This window comes from Sturnus vulgaris, chromosome 2 (genome assembly GCF_052056855.1).
Source record: "Sturnus vulgaris isolate bStuVul1 chromosome 2, bStuVul1.hap1, whole genome shotgun sequence".
Taxonomy (NCBI): domain Eukaryota; kingdom Metazoa; phylum Chordata; class Aves; order Passeriformes; family Sturnidae; genus Sturnus; species Sturnus vulgaris.
The window spans coordinates 55,025,637-55,040,984 of record NC_142244.1 but is presented as its reverse complement, the minus strand read 5'-3'; the positions used below and the strand labels follow the sequence as shown (position 1 = coordinate 55,040,984).

At 38.5% G+C, this 15,348-nt stretch overlaps 1 protein-coding gene across 1 annotated transcript; it reads right to left on the bottom strand.

Moving 5' to 3' along the window:
- Nucleotides 1-388: 388 nt before the first annotated feature.
- Nucleotides 389-8,568, bottom strand: UFM1 (ubiquitin fold modifier 1). The gene is made up of 6 exons (XM_088159598.1): nucleotides 8,490-8,568; nucleotides 8,343-8,399; nucleotides 7,552-7,609; nucleotides 5,675-5,714; nucleotides 5,253-5,285; nucleotides 389-1,735 (listed from the first exon to the last, which is right to left on the bottom strand). Coding segments are annotated over exons 1-6 (258 nt in total). The 5' UTR covers nucleotides 8,492-8,568; the 3' UTR covers nucleotides 389-1,667.
- Between the last annotated feature and the right edge of the window lie 6,780 nt (nucleotides 8,569-15,348).

Sequence of the window (15,348 nt, the reverse complement as noted above, 5' to 3'; positions counted from 1 at the left end):
TCATTTTTACATAACCCTCAATTATGTAAACATCAGAGCATCCTAGTTTCAAAATGCAGTTAACCATGATTCCCTTTCAAAAAGACTGCATCTTTAGACAAGAAAAGAAAAAGATTCCTGTTTGTTATATTCCAGTATCAGGTGCTTTTCCAAGCATTCAGTCAAGAGATTTGCAGCTAAAAATTACAAGCAATTAATTTCGCTCATACTAATTATATTGTGGCATTAGATTAATAAAAATTATGCACTCTGCCCTTTGGGGAAGTGTTCTGTAGAATTCTGCATAATAATAATATTTTGGCTTAAAGTTAATCCCAAAGCATGTAGAATAATTAATGGGAAAAGTTTTTAATTATTGTCGAACTCTAAGAATAGGAGAGGAACAACATTTGCACTTTTTCATTTAATTGTTTATTAAAGAAAATTACAGAATTTTACAGTTCGTCTTAAATTTGGAAGCTGTTTATAGGCAAATATTGATTTCTGAAGAGATTTTCTTTATTTCCTCAGCTTACACCCACTCAGAAGCGCATTTTGTACTTCTGTATTATCTGACACATTATCTGAACATCTTTCTAAAGCACAATGATTGCACAGGACAGTTGTATTTGTAAGAATACTCATTTAAGCAAGCACTGCAATACCCATTGCTCTTTCTTTCTGTTCAACTCAGCAGAACAGAAAAAAATGCAATATGTTAAGATTTTGCCTAATACAATAAATCACAGCACAGACAACCAGTTCAAGAAAAGCAGCCATTTCTCTACTTAATATACACAACTGATAGTGTACATCTGGCAATTTCTAATCTGAACAAAAATATTTCAGTGAATTCTGTGCTGTTTTCTATGTAACAGGCAGCAACAAAATCAAGCCTTCTGGAGAGAACCAGTATTAGTTTACTGGAAAAGGAATGACATATTTGACCAGTCTACACATTCCCAAATTACCCTGCAATCCTTCCCAGCTGATGGCACTTCATGTGAGGAGACTAGGTCTCAAATTCTCTGAAATGGAGTTTAATTCAACTTCACAGTATGTCAAAATGAAGTCCTAAAACACAGAAAACTCTGTTTTTTCCTTTATCTCAAATACTTGCAGCAATTAAATCTTAGAATTTCTTTGGAACATTTGGCAGCTGTTTACTTATTTGAGTAATAAATTCCTGTAATTTCTACTTGAGATCAATAGTTGAGCCAGGTGAAAGCTGCTCCCCTAAACATGGAAATAACTTTAGAAAAAAAATACAGGAAAAAACCCCAACTGTTAGCACACAGCAGGAATAATTTCTTTGTAGCAACATCATAACACAGTTTCCCCTTTCATGAAGTAGGCCCAACAATATCCAGTATTTTAAGTATCTATTGATGGTGGCTGTATTTACCCTTGTGATGTGAATAACACCTATAGAGAAGTCTGTCTTTTTTACAGGAACAAAACATGCAATTAGCCTGGTTTTCTATTAGTCAGGGAAGAATCAGTGCCTGAGTTAGTGTATTTTAACAGGAAAATGAACCTTTATCTCTGTTTCAAAAAAAAATAAATCCTGGGAAGTAATTTTTGCTTTCTTTAAAAAAGTCCAATCCATCAGTTGCATTTTGGAGTTCCAAAATAAATAGACCTCTGCTGCACAGCAACGTCACCTATTCCTCAGCTTTCAGGAGATGTTATGAGCTCCCAACACGATCTCTGGGAATGAGCCGTAGATCTGAACCGTGCTTTAGAAACACATTTCCTAAACAAAGAGAGAAAACAGGATGTATTACTAACCAAGAAAATACAATGTTCCCTCAATAAACACATATAAAGGATAACAGTGTTAAGTCAGTGTTTAACAGCTTCATAGTAATTCCTCTGACCAAAAATGAAGTTTTCATGTTTCCATAGAATTTTATCTTGCCCCTTTTTCTTAAATAAAAATGCTAGACCTTGAGAAGTGTAGCCTTTCAAACTTTGCAGTTCCACATTTAAAAGCCTCATTTCACTTATAAACCATAATAATGTCACAAACACAAACCAAAGTTTTGCTTTTCCATAATTATTTTGTTATCTTGAGGTCATTCACGCATTCATTCATTTTTAGTTCTCTCCTTGGTTCAGTGCTTATCGACTTCTAACTTCAGAACCTCAATTGTACTTTTCTTTTAGGCAGGTTCTCCAAATGTCCAAGCATATGTTAGTCTCATTTTAGCATAAAAATCCCTTTCAACTACTTATTTATTACTATATTGTCTTAATGATTGTCTTTTCAATAAGACCTAATAAAAATTACAAGTCTCTAATATTCAGATGTGTTGAATTTCTTTTAATGTATTCAGGTTGCTATTTCTTAGATTTATTTATATTAAACGTAACATTGGAAGATGAAAGCACATCACTAAGTGATGTATTTCTTTAATTAATATATGGAATATTTACTTTTTTTATTCCATACAAAATAGACTATATTTGATTTCTTATTCAATCTTGCATTAACTTCTAAAACAGAGTAATTCTATTTCTCTCCCAAGATTCCCATTCCAGGGATGTAGAGTGCTCTCACAAATAAGATTAAGATACTTAACATCCATTTGAGTTGTCTGCATATTAGAACAAAGCTAACCTTTTTTGAACTCTCCAGCAAGTGGATCGGCATCAAAATAATTGTATATATTCAATATAATGACCCTTAGAAAATCAATTCAAAAGAACACAGTATCAGAACACATCGTGGTCTTGCAAATCTGCCAAGAGCAGGTATTGAAGAGATCTGCAAAACCCACTGAATGCAAAAGTGTCTCAGCAACAAAACAGAGAACTGCCTACTAACCTTACTACTGTAGATTGGAAGCATCCTATTGTAATGGCCATCATAAAATTCTGAACATTTTAAAGCAGCTGCATCTCATGGAGACAGTAGCTGGTTTTATTAAAGTTATAGCATACTACTCCCTGAACTATCAAGGATTTAAAATTGAAATCAATATAGGGATTAAGTGCTAAGCCTAGCTCTCAACTTTCATTTCCCCTGCTTCATGAAATCATGTAAGGAAAATGAAAGTCATACTTGAGTGCTTTTTTTCAAAAAGGAAGGGAAATCGTACAACAGTACAGAACCTTTGAAATCCCCAAGGATTACTAAAATTTTATTCCTGTATACCTTGTTTTGGAAGTTTTTGAATACTAAAGTAACTGTTCAATCTGTAGGAACTCTGATAAATGAAAAAAAACATAAAAAGAAGAAGGGAAAATAGTAGATTTTTGAAGTAACAATTAATGAGGCGTAAAAGAAGGTTATACCTAAATTATATATGTTTACTTGTAAACTGAAGAGAGATTTTTGGTCTGAGCACTAGGTTTGGTATAGGTTGTATTTTGCTGTTTTGTTCGGGTTGATTTTGGAGGTTTGTTTTGTTGTGGACTGATTTGTTTTGTTCGCAGTTAAGGGTAACGTCACACAGTATTGCCAGAACACCTATGTTAAAAAAACATAATCCACATGCCTAATTTTACATCTGCAGAGTAAGGCAGTGATGACAGCATTTGGCATCTAGATGTTTTTAATTTACCTGTTTCTTGATTATGTGATGCTGTCTTATACTACTGAATAATTCCTCAATATTTATAAGAGTTTAGGAGAGTTAAAGCAAATCAGCTGGAGACATGAATTCAATATGCACAGCTGCAAGTACAATGAACTCCTGTATGGATGCTTTCATTCAGCAGTCAAGTAGTTCTAAATACATTTACTTTAAAGGATTAAGCTACAACTAATTTAAGGTACATAATACAAAATGAAAGCATATGGCTGAGGAAGAGAAACAGCTTTAATATACCTTAAGCAATTTTACCATTTTGCCTAAGTATTCATCAGCGGTCATGTGAAAATGTGGCTTTATGTTTGGGTGATGATCTAGTAACTAAAGTAAATTATTAGATTTATTATCTCTTTTAATATGTTTGGCCATGGGATCATGATGAGGAGAGCATCAGCTGAGAAGTCTGCCTGAGGCAGTACACCTGTGAAATTATAATCCAGGTGTCCTAAGGCAGCACAGAAGTCTCTGGTGGAGCAGAGACAAACACTTATTTGATATTCATTTTCAAATGTTGTTGATGCAATCACAGACCTCAGAAATAAGTCTCTACACTTAAATGGTTTCTTTTACATTTCCAAGAAATTACCAAAACTAATGTCAAGCAACTGCTCTTCTCACAATCAGATACTGTTCTGTGCTCTCTAGTTAACACAGCTAAGTGTGCTGATAATACCTTGGGTTTTTTCCCTCTGGTACCTTCAGTAATGACTGGTAGACAAAAGGCATACACGAGACGGATGGATGGATGCATGGATTTCATGCAAAAAACAGAACAGCAGCAAGTCTCCATCAACCATTCATCATGTTTGCAAGCAGGAGCAAAGTTATTCAGTTTTTACTGAATGACTGGATTCCATAAGCAGCAAAGCAATTTTTATTAGTACTTAGTAACTTTCTATCAAGATACTCTGTTCCACTATCTTCTCAAATGCTTTAAGATTAGACTACCATAATTACTTTCCAATTAGTTTAGAAGTATAGCTTTTCAAAAACAAGTCCACACAATCTGCCTCCAAACAGCAGACCATTATTGGTACAATTCAACCTCTGTACTCAGTTTCCATGTATTTCAGGAGGTGATGGGGAAGGGCCTTACAACTTACAACTCTTCTCTCATAGCCAGCCTCGACATTTGAAATCAGAGATTTCTGACACGGAACCCCTTGGTGAGAACAAGAGAGCTATCAGCAAGAATTTTTAAAAGGGTTTGATTTGGAATAGACTTTTATGATCACCTAGTTCCAACCCAGCTCTTCTGAAAACACACTCTCCAATGCCCTAGAGTTCCTGCTCTAAAACTCTTACTTTTTTAATGTATGTCATGAGAAGTACTGCTAGAATATCAAGCACTACTGAATTAGATAGAGCAGGGGGGGAAATACAGCTCTTACTTCTTACTGCAGTAGCACACAATACAGTATTGCTTTTAGACTGCACATTAAATGCAAAGCTCTGAAGATCAGAAGCTCCCTACTTTTTTACAGAACTAAACAAATACTGTTCTTTGGATTTAACATTTTATATGCTATAATGATTGTGTTTTCAGCTACTGGGTAATGCTCCTCCCATTTCAGAAGTCAAAACCCAAAATGTAATACAACCCCATGTGGTATATATTAGACTGAAAGAAATATAACAAGTTTAAAATACTGGGATTCATACACTGTAACTTACCTGCTGTCTGTGCAGGGTTTATTCCTATACCATCTAGGAAGAAGGAAAAAAGGAGAAAAAAGAAGATGAAACTGACATATTACAATTTATTACATTAAACTTGCAGCTCAAAAAACATACCAGCAAGATACAACTATTACATCAGGTCATCATGCAGCTTTTTGGTACAGCCAAAAACATGGGAACTGACAAGAAACCTTTAGTATAGAGAAGTCCAAGCTATGTATTTGGACAAAACTGAATTAGTGGTTTAGTATCTTCTCCCCACGCATAAGAAATTTAAATAATGCCCCACTATTATTAGATTCAATTTGTGGTACATAGAGTTTGTGAAACATGAGGTAGTATTGATTTTATCAATAAACTTTCACTGAAACTTCGAAACAAAAACTATTAAAAATATACATAAACTATGTTCTTACCATTTGTTATAATGGCACTTGTTGCTGCAGGAACTTTGAACTAAGGAAATAAAAGTAGGACAAAACAGTTATAGTTAAAGCAGAAAATATATGGGTAATATTAAAATTATAATTTTAGATGGTTCAGGTACAAAAAAAAGATAAAAGAGTTCCTTCAGATTTATAGATATAACTAACTTCATTTAATGGAAATGGATAACTATTTTAATAGTAATTTCACAAATATAATGGAGATTTTTTTCTAACTATTGTGCAAATGTACACCTGAGACCTGCACCAGGTAGTTCTAAAATATGAAGGGAAAAAGCCAATAGGAACCACAAACTATAAATGAGATTTTTTTTCTAACTAGGACAAGTCTGGTTATGATATGGCAAATTTAACTAAAGTTATCTGTCATTCCTTTTAATGCTAGCTCACAAGGGGCTTCATTCCTGGGGAAGAGTTTAACAGTCTTTTTTTGCTCTTTGTTTACAAAGCACTTCATTCTGCCTGGTCTCAAAGAGATGCAAAAAGCTTCAGTGCTGATCCAAAATAGCCTGAGGTCAAACAGCAAAACTCTCACAGATACTCAAAATTCTCACACCAGTTAAAAGAATGGTTTGCTAAATATGAATATTTAAGTCAGTAATGATTCTGTAAATCCCTTTCTCAGATAACCCTAGCTCCAACTAACATTGTGGTTCCATAAGAAGGTGAAATTTCAGTGGCAACTTCACCAGAAGTGGCACCTCCCTTCCAACATCTCCAACCACTCAGTCACACTCATTTCTGGAACCTCATAGTTGTTTGTTAGACTTTTCAGTCTAGGTCTCTATGTATGGATTGTGCTGGCACAGCTGTATTAATACAGAATAAAAATAAGAGGGGAAAACATAGTAGAAACTCCCAATTAAATATCAAATATCTTTAACAGCGAGCAATATTCTGTATAATGTTATCTTCGAGTAAGTTTAAAACAAAACCAAGCCACAACCTCCCCCTACAAGCTGTGTTTCCGTGGTGTAACAGTAACAACCTAAGGAAATCAAGACATGGAGTCTATTATCCTTCCTAACTGTTTTATTACAATTACAATTACAATGCTCAAACAAAAGAAATTTTCAATAACCAAAAACTTCCCAGGTTCTCCTAAAAAGACGGGGAGAATTGCAAGAACAGACTCTCAGATTTTTTGCCAGTTAGATGAAGAGACCCATCATGCTTCTGAGCACTCGATTTTATTGTTTACACCCAGTGAACGTCTCTTCATGTTTCCATGCTTAATCCGAAACAACATGATACATCTCTTCTCTACATAATACATTACGTAGGCCGTTTAAACATCTAATGATATAGGAGTTCATGTGAAAGATCAACACACAGAAGCCAAAGAACACACTATCCACATCTCCTTCCCTTTTGAATCTATCCCATATGGCTGATCTCAATACCTTCCACAATTAAAAACTCTGTGTCTTCCAAAGTCAGAGATTACTAGAAGTGAATGTGAAAAGAGTTTACGAGTTTCCTGGATAATTTTGAAGAATTTTCCTGATGCTCCACATAAGAAATTTCAGTATTAAGTATCCAATAGCAGTACCTTTTAATTCTCTTCACTGTCACAAATTTTTACATCACTAATGTGAAATAGTTAATTACAAAAACCAGAAAGCATCTCAATGCCATCTGTGATGCATAAATTGTGCAAGGATCACTAAGTTTAGGATTCTGCAAGTTCTGCCAGGCCGCCACTGAGGCCAGTAAAACTTGTGACCATCTGTAACACACAGCAGTTCCTTTTACTGAATAAACCACTGCACTTTTATCATTAAAAAAGCTTTTGCTTTCAAAAATATGCAAAATGTTAAAAACCAACATAATCACTCTCTACTTACTTCTTCTGCAGCAAACTTGAGGACAGCTGTGAAAGGTGTGCTCTCAGGTACGCTTAACCTGAAACCACAACACAAGTAAATACATAGCTGCCAAAACAAACTGAAAAGCAACTTCATCTGCTGGTAAACTACTGACTGAAACTTCACTTTTACCAATGAAAGTACTTTTGCCAAAGCTATGCAAGCACTATTCAAGGGGAGAATAGGTCCCTGGTGGGATGCTTCAAGAGAAGCATTTTCAGCAGAGAATGGGAACACCTTTCAGTTTCAGCAGATATGGCAAATCTCAGGAAGTGTGGGATTAAACTCCACAGTAATGCCCTCTCCAGGAGAGAATTCGGCCTGAAGCTGTGGCAGGGATGGTTCAGGTGTAACGTCAGGAGAAATTTTTCACTGAAAGGGTTGTCATACATTGGAACGGGCTGCCTAGGCAGGTGGTGGAGTCATCGTCCCTGGAGGTGTTCAAGAAAGGTTTGGAGACAGCCTGCAGTGCCATAGTCTAGTTGACAAGGCAGTGATCGGGCAAAAGTTGGACTCAATGATCTCAAAGGGTCTTTTCCATTCATTCTTTTGAATGATTCTCTGATTCTGTGGAAGACGCGCACGGCAGTGGGGCAAAGCAGGAAAGTCCCGAGAGCAGGGCGACGCACGGACACGGCCTGTCATTCCACACGGAGGGAGACAAAGGCCGTTCCCGCTGGCGGAATGCCCCGCCGGGATGGCCATTAGTGACCATTCGCGATGTGCCCCGTTTGCCACTTCCCCGCCGCCCCACACTCCGCCTTACTCACACTTTGTAAGGCAACCGGGGGTCCGAGGTGAGCGTCACTTTAAAGGTGACCTTCGACCTGTGGAGAGAGCAGTGGGTTAGGGCAGGGTGAGGGAGCGCGGGGGGCTGCGGGACCCCCGTGCGGTCCCTCCCTCATTCACTCACTCACATGGTGCTGCCGGGGCCGCCGCCGCTCCCACCGACACGTCAGCGCCGCCAGCGCACGGGGGCCTTCGCCGGCCTGGGCTGCCCGAGGCGCGCCTGTCCCCAAAGGAAAGATAACATGCCCCGCCGACCCGTTCTGAGGCAGGAAGCGGCCGTGTTCTTCCTCAGTGCCTCACTGCATATGGGAGAGAGAGAGTCTGAGGTGGGGAGGAGGCGCAGTGGAGAATGGCGGGGAGAATTTCTAATGAGGCAGTAGCTTCGCTGTTCCGTGCTGATGTAGGACCTCGGCACCGGAACCCGGCACTTCCGTAGGCGCTGGAGGGAGGTGCAGGGACTGCACCGCACCGTCGGCGGGCTGCGGTCACACAGGGAGGATGTAGGAGCAGGGAGTTTGGTAACCGGAGGCCACATCTGATGTGCTGTGTCCAGTTCTGGACTCCTCAGTGCATAGAGGCAAGGGGGCCCTGGAGAGGGTCCAGCGCAGGGAACACGAGAATGATGAGGGGTCTGGAGCATGTTACGAGAGAGGGAGGAGAGCTGGGCCTGTTCAGTCTGGAGAAATGACTGAGAGGGGATCTCTTTAGTGCATATAACCCCAAAGACGAGAGCCGAGAGAATGGTGCCAGACTTTTCTGTGGTGCCCATCGACGAGGTGAGGAGCAGTGACCAGAAGCGAAAACGCAAGAGGTTCCGTCTCGGCATGAGGAACAACTTCTCTACATTGAGGGTGGCAGAACATTGGAACAGGCTGCCTCTAGAGATATTCAAAACCCACCTGGAGATGTTCCTGTGTAATCTCTCCTAGGTGACCCTGCCTAGGCAGGGGTTTGGAGTAGATGATCTGCAGAGGTCCTTTCCAACCCTAATAATTTTGTGATCCTGTTTTGCTCTCAAACCAAAATGGTCTGCAAATGCTTGTTGAAGTTATGCAGGCAAAAGTGGTTGCAAACACTGATTCCTGTCCCCTTAATATTTAAAAGTGTTTACATCTTCCTTGTGATGAAGGAGCTAGAACTGGAGTTTTGTTTGGATAGTGATGCATACTTTTGTGGCAGAAAAAGAGAAGGTTCCAGTTTTGTTTGTCTGTAACTTTTGACAAATCTATTTCTCTTTCATAAGGTGGCATAGAACTGCAAAGCAGTTTTTGTCTTTAATACTCATTTATCTGTTAATACATATGATGACTGAGTTTTCAACTCTAATAGGTCAGTGTTATCCTTATACAAGATATTTTGTCAGATTCCCTTTATATTTTCCCCAGTTTCTGCTGTCTACAGGAAGCACAGCATTCACTGCAGGTGAAGTGTTTGGTGTCATGCTGCTTGCCAAACTGGTCATGGCAAAGCACTTTGTTGTGCTCATCTTTGCTGGGGTCTCATTAGGGTTGAGGTAGATGAGATGCTGTAAAAAAGGCAATTGATATATTGGAGTCATTAATTTTTCCTAAGGATTGCCTTGTTTCTCAGGAATGAAATTCAACTTTTCATCCTTGTGCTGTTCTTATATGAACATAGACCAAACTTAAAAAAAAAATTAAATAACCAAGAAGTTCATTATCAGCTTGTCCAATGGCATTCATATTTCCCAGTATCTCCTGCATTTATGTTACTGTGTCTTTTTTCATAGCTGTATCGAATTTGTGGGTTGTACACATTTTGTAATCCATTAATGATCTCATGGCTTTTTCATCTCCCTGCTTTTAAGAGATCACATCTGAAATTGGAACTAATTAATAATCATCACTTAGTATTTAACCTTGCATTTAGTGTAGCTAAATGTCATCCTGTATTTATTATTGCCCTTTTCAAAATCAGCTGGGTTTTTATGTATGTATGATGTTATGGTTTTGGTTTATGTAGCTGTCTTCTCTGCAGCTTTCATTAATGCATTGCTCTCTTCTGTTCCAAGGTCATGAATGCAGATGTGAAATAAAAGACTGATGTTTTCAGCACTTCATTTCTTGCCTCTCATTATAAGTACTTCCCCTCTGAGGAAATAACCAGATCCAAATCTTCATGTTATTGGAACTGGACTGTGTTTAGTACCCAGATTTACTTGGTTAAATCCAGTTTGAGCATATGTGTGCTATAGTGCTGAGAACAGTCTAAATCCAGGTCTTGCTAGTCCTGTGTTCTGGCCACATGGTATTGTCTTCTGTCAAGCAAAGGAACCAACATTTGTGACGAGGTAGAGGATCTTTTTAGGAAACTGATTTGACAAAGCCCTCAAAAATTTCCTTTTAGGTTGTTTAATGTGATTATCTTCACAAGCCACCAACAAAGGACATGAGGAAGCACAGCTAGTTGGCAGTGATATTGTACTGCACCTTAGGTCAGCTTGAGGTGCTGTGGAGCTGTATTCTGAGTAGGCATCAAGAGTTTCATGGTGATGCCAGGATATGGTGGGCTGATCCTGGCTGGATGCCTGCTGCCCAGGGAAGCTGCTCTCTTACCCCCCTCCTCAGCTAAGCAGGGGAGTGAAAACATAGTAAAAGGCTCATTGGTTGAGGTAAGGGCAGGAAAAGTTCAGTCACCAATTTCTGCCATGGGCAGAACAAACTCAACTTGGGGAAATTATCAAATTAGAGTATGGCAATGAGAAGTAAAACTAAATCTTAAAATCTTCCCCCAATCCCCTCTTCTGGACTGAGAGTTCTCTACCTCTTCCCCCCTGTAAGGTCCCTTTCACAAATTACTCCAGCGTGGGTCCCTCCTAGGGATAAAAAGTCTTGCCAGCAAACCTACTGAGGCACCTGGAGCACCTCTTCCCATTTCTCCACTGACCTCGGTGCTTGCAGAGTGGTTTCTTTTGCATATTCTCAGTCCTCTCTCTGCTGTTTTGTGGTTTTGGGTTTTTTTTCCTCCTTAATTAAGTCTGTTGTCCTTGAGATGCTGATGGGCTGTTGCTGAAAGTCTGATTTGGCCAGCAGCAGGTTCATCTTGGAGCCATCTGGCATTGGCTCTGTCAGACGTGGGGAAGTTTTTGGCAGCATCTCACAGACGTCCCTCTAGCCTCTGCCACTACCAAAACCTTGCCATGCAAACCCAACACATAGGGTCAGGATCTTCTGATGTAGAGTCAGGAATCCAAGTGATTTCATAAAAGGAAGACCTCTTCAGTATTGCAAATTCAGAATTTTCCTATGCTGTCTCAACCTGTTTAAAAAGCTGGCAGGGTTGATTTTTTTTTCCTTTATGAGAATTTACAGTAAATAGAGGAAGGAGAATGAGCATAATTTTAATTTGTTTTCTTTGTTAGTTGGGAGAGTTAATGGGACTTGTCCTGTCTGCAAACAAGCCAGAGATGATTTAGAGGACTGTATTTCACTAATGGCTCTATATGCAACAACATTCTCTTCAACTCCAGAAAAACCGATTCATTTCCAAAAACCAGTCTTCCCTCCTTTCCCTAGGAGTGAAGCCAGGGAAAAAAAAATTAATTCCTTATAAAATTTGTTTTTTTCTACAACTCTTAATTATCCAGACTCAAATATGTTGTGTTATAGCAATGAGACCTAATTTTGACTTTCCTAGCTGTGTAAATGACAAAAGGAATGACAATTTCAGCATTAATTAAAACAGTTGGGATCTTTGGCAATATGTAAACACAGTTGTTCAACGAAAAGCTTTTAGGTCAGGAAAATGAAAAAAAAGTTACAAACCAGAAAATAACAATATAGCCCCCTGGATGCTGTGGATGTTACTGAGATGAGCTAGAATACTTCTGACAACTCTTTGGGCAAGACCTTCTAGTTGTTAATAGCATTGCAAGAGAGAAAATAACTGCAGTAAATAGAAGCTGTTCATCTCACGTGCCTATAATTCCACCTAGCTGGGCCTAGTGTAATTAAGCTGAGAAGGAAAATAAACAGAACAGTAGCCACAACATAGAGTAGAAAGTACTGGAGAATTGTGTTTAAAACAATGTTATTTAGCTTGCTTTTATTCTTTCCTCCTTTGTTTCCTATTCTCCCTTACTGTAGTCTCTGTTAGCTACAACATATTGCTGAGCATGCAAGTAGAGCTGCTCCATGATACAGAACTGGGACCCAAAATTGCCTGCTCCTTCAACCAGTCGACATGACCAGTTTGGAGTCTGGCCATGAAATTAGGCTTAAGTGCTTGTATTTTTGAAAGATTTCTCCCTTGCTTCTGAAGCACACACTATGACTTAAATCTTCTAATCTTCGTTGCATTTCTACATTCATGAGTGCATGTGCCATTTGAAGAATGCCAGTTTTTGTGCCCATGTGGAGGAAGAGCTTATTGCATAAGCATCTATGCTAAGAACTCTATCAAATCTGGAATTTTAAGAACTGCAGTAAAACATCTTCCACCTGCAAAATGTGCTTTTAGCTTGTCAGTTTTGGACTGAATAATGAATGTTTGACTTCCAGGAATCTTTGGTGAAAAAGTACTGAATTAAGCCTTTTAGCAGGTACCAGAAAATTAGATCTTGGCACCGACATACTTTTCTTCCATGCTTGCAATGAATTAAATCATGAGCATAGCCAAGCAATGTGTTACAGGAGAGAGAGGCAGAAGAAACACAGCCTTTCTCCAACCAACCACTTCCATACAGAGCACATGGATCCCTTCAGCTCTTGGTGAGGCTGTGATTTCACCAGGGGGATTGAGTAGTGCTAACTCCTTTGAAAAAGGAGAGGTCTGTTTTTTACCCCACTTTTGTCTTGCAGTCTGTTCCTGGCCTCCTGGCTACTTCTTGATCTGTCTTTGTACTTGGGTACAAAGTACCTCCTGTACCAGCAGTGAATCAGTTCAAATCAGAAGACATGGTTGCTGGCTCAGAGCATTGAATCAGCTCAGGGAAAGGTCTGTGCTGACACAGCAGAGGAGGCAAGGAGGTCTTCCCCATTTGTCAGCAGGGAATCACAGAATCATAGAATTCTTTAGGTTGGAAAAGACCTTTAACATAATTGAGTCAAGTGTTAACATGTTTGGACTTGATGATCTTAAAGGTCTTGGGGATAAGGTTTCCTCTTGATACTCTTTCTTATAGTCAGGGTGCTGGAATCCTCCTTTGGCTGGTACATCCCCTTAACTCTCCTTTCGCTCAGTGTGTTGGTGTCTCTTAGCACTCACCTGATTTTCCCAAGCTCATCAATGGTAACTCTGACCCATCCCAGTGCACAGAGGTACCTGTTTGGCTGCAGAATCCTCCTGTCAGCAGGAGTCAGCTGCCTTTCTCAAGCAGAGTTTGGTAGGATACTTCTGTAGGAAGTTCAGCCCTCCAGAAAGGAAGCAGTAGCACTGCATAATTTAGCCTGTTTATACTAGCCTGTTGTTACACCCCAGTAGAAAAACTTAAACATCCTTTAAACAAGGAGTTTCTACTTTCATGAGCCTGCAGCCTTGTTGTGTCACTGTAAAATATATTTCTCTGTAAAACATAGGAATGCATAGGGGTTTTAAAAAGCGTTGTTAAGCCAAAGATAGAGGAAGATTATAACACTTAAGAAATGCCATGCAAAGTTAATCATCAGACAATTTGACACATCTTCATAATCTTCTTCTAACAAAACAATAATTAAAACCTATTACAGTTCTCTTGTGTCACAAACATTTTACTAAAATAATTCATCAAAATGAGATGATCACATACAAATGTCATATTAGTCATATAGGAATCATAATGCTAGGTCTCTAGACTCCAGAAATTTTATTTTATGCGTGTGTGTGGTTAAATAGTACAGATAACCACAAATCAAAACAAGGATTAATCTTCCGAAGTACCAGCACTAGATTTTTTTTTTGTTGCTTTGAAAAAGTAATTATTCAGAAATCTTTATCTTAATCAAAATAATAATTCAAGAATCAAGCAATAGGACAATAGGAGATAGCCCCAAGTTGTACCAGGGGAGGTTTAGATTGGACACTTGGAAAAATTTCCTCACAACCCTTCAAAAGGGTTGTGAAACACTGGAACAGGCTGCTCAGGGAGTCAGCATCCCTAGAGGTATTTAAAAGAGGTATTTAAAAGATGTGTAGATGTGGCAGTGAGGGACATTTTTTAGTGGTGGACTTGCCAGGATTAGGTTAATGGACTTAATGATCTTAAAAGTCTTTTCCAACCTAAACAATTCCATGATTATATGATAATAAGCATTTATCAGAGTAAAGTGTCAGAAATAACCAAAATTGCATACTCTTTCTTGTATCTGACATCTTTTGTCATGGAATTTGATTCATGTAGTAGGGGCATGACACCATTACATATATAAATAGTGTCTCCTGTTTTCAAGATTTTGTATGAAATAATTCTAATTCTGAATAATTTTCCAGATGAATATGTTTTTGGATATCCTGGTCATCTTAAAAGTATTTTGATTTATCTCTCTTTTTTCATAATGACAATTACGGATGTTTTTAGTGATGGCAATGCTTTTGTGATACTTTGCTTTTATATGCAGGAAATGGTTTTAAAATGTTTTCCATAAGAGTCATATCCATGTTTTAATTGGGCACTAAGAAATAAAACTCCATATGTTCTTTTGAGTCTGTTTAATAAACTGTAGTTATTCAAATCTGGGGGGAGGTCACCTATTCTTCTGGTGAAGAAAGAAAGACATTTTTATGGAAGGTATGGATATAAAGAAAGCATATCCAAATCTAGATATTTAACCTTTTCACTGCGCTTGTTAACTTTATCAAAATTATTTTTGCTTGATTATGCAATGAGGACAGTTATCTTTGGGCTTGATAGAATATTTTATTAACTGTGTTTTGGAGAATTGTGAGGAGATTGTATTTTGTCAGCTAGTCACCAGTCTCAGAAAATACATGTCTGCTGGAAGCAGCAAATTCTGTGATCTGAGCAAGCTGGTCTGAAATGGCCCAGTATTT